Raw genomic sequence first — 6,816 nt, 5'->3', positions numbered from 1 at the left:
CTGCTATTGGGCTCCGCCCCTGCCTCAAGATAGTACCAGTAGCTCGCTAATCTCTTTCCATCAAATCCGCTACGCCATCAACAAGCACCAGTGCTTTCTGATTTTCTTTTAAATTTATTCGGTCCAAAGCATAAGAAGGAAAGCATTACACTAGTCACCAGTGTAACATCCCGGGTTGAAAATTTTAAATTCCGGAAGTTCCGGGTTCAAAAACCGGAACCTCCGGTTTTACTCTGCTCCGGTGGGTAGAGCACGAATCACGGCGCGCCGCCCGTCACCGCCGCCGCCGGCTATCCTCGTTCCACGCGTCGGCGATCCTCGTTCTGCGCGTGCGTCCTTATCCATCCGCTCGCCCTCTCCTCATCCTTCTAGATCCGCCCATTTGCCCAAACCCTAGCTTCTTCCCTGTCCCCCTTTGCCTTCGCCGTCCGAGCTCCGCCCTCGCCGTCGATTCATCGTCTCCAGTGAGCCGTGGCTCGATACCTCACATGGGGAGCATCTTCTCCTTCTCCTCGCTCGATTTCCCTCCTTACCCGGCCTCTTCCATCGCCGCGCAAAGCCCCCGGCGAGCTCCTCCGCCCGCCGCCGCTCCTCTCCGTCGCGCCGCCGCCTCGTCGCCGTTCCTCGCCGTCTGCCGCGGGGGTGAGCTTCGCCTTGCCGTGGAACACCCCGTGTGCGCCTCCTTCGGCCCGCTCCGGCCCTGCTCTGCTGCCGGAACACGGCCGTGCCGCCGCTGCGCCATGGTCGCCGCGTCGAAGTCGAGTCGCGGATGGTCCGGCTCTTTGGAGCGGACAGTCCGCCAGTGACCGGCTGAAACCGAAACCGCCGGTTTTAGAAACCGAAACTTCCGGTTTTGGCCTGACAAGTGCTTAAAACCGGAACATCCGGTTTTGCAACCGGAACATCCGGTTTGAAATTCCGAAAACTCCGGTTTTGTCAGGGTTGCATATCCAAAATGTTATTTTATGTATATCTTTTCGCACATAACATCTCATGCATTTTATTTTATGCATAAGCATAGCATCGCACTAATGCATACATCTCATTCATGCATTATTGTGACCGAACCGTTGGAGGTCGAACCCGTGGAGCCCACCGAGTCTGTTGAGCCTGAACTCGGAGTCCCGTTCGCGGTCGAGCCTGAAGCTAATCAAGGCAAGCAGCTAAGCATGATTCCTTGCTCCTATTTAATCTGAGTTAGATAGTTATCTCACCGGGTAATGTTGGGGTTATATATATATTATGTATGTATTGCATTCTTGTACCTATCTGCGTGCATTATCCTTCCTTGATTTGTTATTCTTGTTCTTGGCACTAGTTAGTCAGTTAATCACTTAACCTGACTAGGTGCTTAGCTATGCTTAGAATATTTATATTGCTCGCTAGACAGGAATAATTTTGGAGGATCACATTTACCGGTTATCCTTGTTGCACTGGTTCGGCTTGGTGGTAAGAGTTTGGTAGTATCGAGATTCGAGCTGAATGGTAGGGCCTAGAGAATGAAGTCACATGGGCATAGTCCGCTTGGATTGATTAATGACTGAGTGGATGACGTCGGTTTTGAGCACCTTTCCGTGCTACCACATATCCAATATAATGGTACGGATGAGCCAATTACCTTCTTTGACTTGATCATTGGGGCCCGGTCCCAGATACGTGGCCAAGGGCTATGCAGGGAGGCTTAGTGTGTCTCCGGGTGGAACTATGTGTAGAAAAGTTTAGAGATGTCCCTAGTGAAACTAAGTCTCCACGCGCAAGCTGGGCGTACCCTCAACCGTTGAGTCTTGTTGGGAACGGTTGACGCGAGTACCCCTTATCCAACTTTAGCGGGTTGGGTGAGTCGCATGGTCCTTGCATCGTGTGGGTAAAGTAGTACACCCTTGCAAAGTTTGAATCAATTCGAATTGTCGCGCTCTCGGTTATGAGCACGCTCTTTATCCCATGAACTCCTCGTAGAAGTGCGGACATGTTGGAGTGGGTTTTAGTAACTCGAGAATAACTATGTTATTCTTATTATGTTCTACTAAAATTTAATGGGGTTTCGGGCAACATTAATTAATTTTGCTAGGTGTTAGTTTAGAGAGCTCATGTTTATGTAATAATTACTTAACCTTAAAGTTTTTACTTGAGCCTTTGCATGATCCTTGTTTATTCGCTCGCGTAAGTCTTGCGAGTACCTTTGTACTCAGGGTGCTTCTAACCCTAGTTGCAGATGAACCGGAAGTGGTGTTCGGCCACTTCTACCCCGCCGTTCCAGGTACGAGGGAGGAGTAGGTCGTTGAGGCTGGGATGGTGTCCTTGAGCAAGACATCATCATCGTAGTAGGTTTTATCGTAATCGAGCTCCGTGAGAGCATGTAAATATAATAATCTTTAAGTTTCTAAATAATATGGCTTTCGTGAGCCCAAGACTTGTAATGGAGATTAGTTTGAACCTTCCTATGTTGAACTTGTAAAATTAAGTTTTGAACTCAGGTAATGTAAAAACTGCTCTTTGTGGTTCTTTGGTGATGTATTCGATTATAAACGGTATGTGTATATGCTGATTCTGGACGTATGTTGGAGCACATACCGGGACTATCGGATTTAATATTATTTTAGGCGAATGACGTGTCGGTAATTCGTGTCTCTAGATGTGAGGTAACACGTGGCACGCTCTCTGGCAGGCACGTGTTAACTCTCATATGGAAGATAATGACTGGTGGTTCGTTTAAAATAGTATTAAATTGGGCGGTTTTCACAACCAGATCCCTTGGCTGCAATATTTATTTCCCAAAAAAAACCCTCATGAGCCATGAGCCCCACGAAAGTGAATGATCATGGATGCCCCATGTGCAAAGGAACAATCCCTATCAGCACAATTTATAAAATGGAAAAAAAATGATTGCTAGTGGGAGGGGAAAATGAAGAAAAAGAACAGGACTGCAGAGGCACCATGACAGACATGCAAGGTGCAATCAGTAACAGGTTAAAGAAGTGAAGAAACCAAGGTTTGACGTTTTATTAAGGTATAAGGCAAGTGAGAGGTCCAGTCCAAGTTTGGTGAAGGGAAAAGGAAAGAAACCTGACATCTGATGCGGAGGTAAACCCCTCACCAAACATCCATTCAGGGAGTACAATTACATTAGTCTAATTAGTTATTAGAGGGGTTGGAGCAGGACTAGTACAGCTCATCATTGGTGTGAGGAGAAAGGTTAGGAAAGCAGGAGGAAAAGGGGGAGATGCATTAGCATATAGGAGTAGCAAAAGAAAAGAAAGAAGAAACAGCCGCGGACAGCCTTCCTACCCTGCTTTCTCAGTCATCCCTTTCTTCCTTCCAAGTAAGGAGAGAACATGACCTCTATTTCTTCCCGAAGCTGGGTGTGCGTTGGAGGAAGGAGGAAGGAAGCCTAGGAAAGCCACCGCTCACCTTCTCGCTGGCTCGCCACCAAACGCTGCTTGGTAGGAGAAAAATTGGCGGAAAAGCTTCCCTTTGGCTGGGATCTCTTCTTTTAATTACCCCTGGGGGTTGGCGGGCTCATAAGAGCGGACAGGGAGAGGGTCGCGAGAGGCGAGTAGAGACACAGACAACGGGTGCTCGCTGGGGAAGGGGCTTGTGGCCTTGTGAGGAGGATCGAGAAGAAGATGAGGCGGCGGGCCTTGGCCATAGCCATTCTTGCTGCAGTGCTCTTCCTTGGAGCTGAGGCACAGGCGGTGCAGCAGGGCCACCAGACTGAGAGGATCTCAGGTGAGGGACCTTTCTTTTTCATGTGTTCGTTTCCATCTTGCTTCCATGCTTGATAGTTGATAGGCACATTCTTGTCAGTATGTACAACTCGAGCTGCTTGTAGTTTGGTCAAGCAAGAATTTTGGCATCTGTTAGTATGTCAGTTTGATCTGTCAGACCTCTGATCCCGAATTCTTACGAGTTTGATCCCCATCTGAATGTGCTAATGGGTTCCAGATAGATGGAATCATGGAATGCAGGTGTATCATTTGGGTTTAGGTTCATGTGTATCTGATATTTGATCCAGTTCTAGCTTAATTCAGTTAAAAAAAATACACATTTTTGACATCCGCTACCTCTCACAATCAGGTCTTTAGGTTTTTATGCTTGACTGACTAGGGCAGTCTGTCTGCTGTGGAAAATGTAGAATTCGGTGTGAAGCTTATTTTCCTATAGCCTACCTCTTTCAGTGGCCTTCTCTTGGTAGTTCCTCAAGCTTAGCAAACAGATAATACTCATGGAGTATTCAATGGCACATGATGAAAATCATGATTCCTTCAGTTTTGCATAGCTGCAAAATTCACTTTAGACCTACATGATCCCGTCATATACCTTGCTTAGGATCAATGTGCTATATGATCCAGACATCCCTAGCATGGTACTAAAACCAAGTATATATTATTTTCCCCACTTCTGTGCAAGTCCTAATTCTGTGGCCAATAAAATGCAGGAAGTGCTGGTGATGTGTTAGAAGATAACCCTGTTGGGAGGCTGAAGGTTTATGTCTATGATCTCCCCAGCAAATACAATAAGAAACTGCTGAAGAAGGATCCCAGGTGCTTAAACCACATGTTTGCCGCTGAGATCTTTATGCACCGTTTCCTGTTGTCCAGCGCTGTTCGAACTTTCAATCCTGAGGAAGCAGATTGGTTCTACACGCCTGTATACACAACATGCGATCTGACTCCTTCAGGTCTTCCTTTGCCGTTCAAGTCTCCTCGAATGATGCGCAGCGCAATTGAGCTGATTGCCACAAACTGGCCTTATTGGAATAGATCAGAGGGTGCAGACCATTTCTTTGTCACACCACATGACTTTGGTGCTTGCTTCCACTACCAGGTACTGTACAATCACTAGTACATTAAGCAGCTGTCGCATGCATTTATTTATTCTTGTACTAATGAAGATTAGATGTAAAACAAAAATATATAGTACAAAATTCCAGCGTTTGGAACAACTGGGACATATCTAATTGCAGCACAGAACATGGGGGCAATGGGATATCAAGATGCTTATTCTTGTTAATGAACTAATCTTGACTAAATTAATTCGGGCTCCATATGTTCTTTTGTCCCTTGTGAAAGAAACATGTCCCGGATAGTGATTTTCTATAAGATGTCATGTTAATATTCAGATTCATGGTAAACTACCCACCTAACAGAAATAACCACTTGTCATACTTCTGATTGGCGCATTCTGTTACTGGCTGTTTCATTGTATTGATCTTTCTGTAACATGCATCCCTCCGTTGTTTCAGGAAGAGAAAGCAATCGGACGGGGAATCCTTCCCTTGCTTCAGCGTGCTACACTGGTTCAGACATTTGGACAGAAGAACCATGTCTGCCTGAAGGACGGATCCATCACAATCCCACCGTTTGCACCTCCCCAGAAAATGCAGGCTCACCTTATCCCCCCAGACACGCCTCGATCCATCTTTGTGTACTTCCGTGGTCTGTTCTATGACACCAGCAATGATCCCGAGGGTGGTTACTACGCAAGGTAAATCATCTCCATGTCCGCAAGCCATAGTCAATACCTCTATATCTGCTTTCTTGTTCTTCTTCCCTCCCATTGCATCCTGGGTCTGACCTCTGATGATTATGCATTTTCTTTACAGAGGTGCTCGTGCGTCTGTCTGGGAGAACTTCAAGAACAACCCACTCTTTGACATCTCGACCGATCACCCGCCGACCTACTATGAAGACATGCAACGTTCCGTTTTCTGCTTATGCCCATTGGGCTGGGCACCATGGAGTCCCAGGCTAGTGGAAGCCGTGGTCTTTGGCTGCATCCCGGTGATCATCGCAGATGACATTGTCCTGCCCTTCGCGGACGCCATCCCTTGGGAGGAGATCGGTGTGTTTGTCGCCGAGGAGGATGTCCCAAAGCTGGACAGCATCCTGACGTCCATTCCCACAGATGTTATACTGAGGAAGCAAAGACTTCTCGCCAATCCGTCCATGAAGCAGGCCATGCTGTTCCCCCAGCCTGCTCAGGCGGGAGATGCATTCCACCAGATCCTGAACGGGCTCGCGCGCAAGCTCCCGCACGGTGACAACGTCTTCCTTAAGGCTGGGGAGAGGGTCCTGAACTGGACCGCCGGACCACCGGGCGACCTGAAGCCTTGGTAGCACCTGGTGTTTTACTAGAACTTTTTATAAAAGGAAGGTTGGGTACATGATGATATACGTGCGCCTTTGATATTACCTATAGCTGAATTACCAGTGCTGACCACAAGCCAAATGTACATTTTTGTATGTTCTTTACTTATAGCTGTTATACGATATATTTTCATTTCTTCTTCTTCTTCTTCTTCTTCTTCTTCTTCTTCTTCTTCCCAATTTTATTAGGTGATGAGAATGTCAGCCTCGCCGATCATATGTGGATATCATAATCAAAATTACAAGATTTTACTCACGCTGAATGCTTGATGTCATCTTATATATACTCAATGCCAATTGCCATCAATCCCATTGTCCATCGTTTTTGTGCTGCATGCATGACCTGGCTGATTTTGGTTTCCCATTTTTATTTGTCTCTAAACAAATTCGGTTATAAAGGTAAATTTGCTGTCTGAAGCAAGACAATCTTTAAGCAGGTTTGGTTTGCGGAACACACTGATCAGGCAGAGCACGTCGCTGCGGTCTTTATCTGAATGTTGCTGAGTTCTCAAGGAATGTTCCAGGACGTTGTGATACGTGAGTACAGTAATCTAGAGAAAGATTGGTGGTTGTTACTGTGACACGAGGAGGCTAGCTAGGACTCGATGGATTAGGAATGGAGTCCGCATCAGCGTTTCTGCTTTCGTCCATGATGTCACCAGCTATTATC

The 6,816-nt window shown here is 46.7% G+C and overlaps 1 protein-coding gene across 1 annotated transcript; it reads left to right on the top strand.

Moving 5' to 3' along the window:
* The first annotated feature begins 2,990 nt into the window (after positions 1 to 2,990).
* LOC120709136 (probable glucuronosyltransferase Os01g0926700) lies at positions 2,991 to 6,409 on the top strand. Its single transcript, XM_039994668.1, has 4 exons — positions 2,991 to 3,726; positions 4,436 to 4,824; positions 5,243 to 5,484; positions 5,603 to 6,409. Exons 1-4 carry the CDS (start codon positions 3,624 to 3,626, stop codon positions 6,114 to 6,116), a joined length of 1,248 nt encoding a protein of 415 aa, XP_039850602.1. The 5' UTR covers positions 2,991 to 3,623; the 3' UTR covers positions 6,117 to 6,409.
* The last annotated feature ends 407 nt before the right edge of the window (positions 6,410 to 6,816 follow it).

The sequence above is a fragment of the Panicum virgatum genome, chromosome 5K (genome assembly GCF_016808335.1).
Source record: "Panicum virgatum strain AP13 chromosome 5K, P.virgatum_v5, whole genome shotgun sequence".
Classification (NCBI taxonomy): domain Eukaryota; kingdom Viridiplantae; phylum Streptophyta; class Magnoliopsida; order Poales; family Poaceae; genus Panicum; species Panicum virgatum.
Note: the sequence above shows the minus strand (reverse complement) of the source record. Positions and strands in the feature narration are given on the sequence as shown.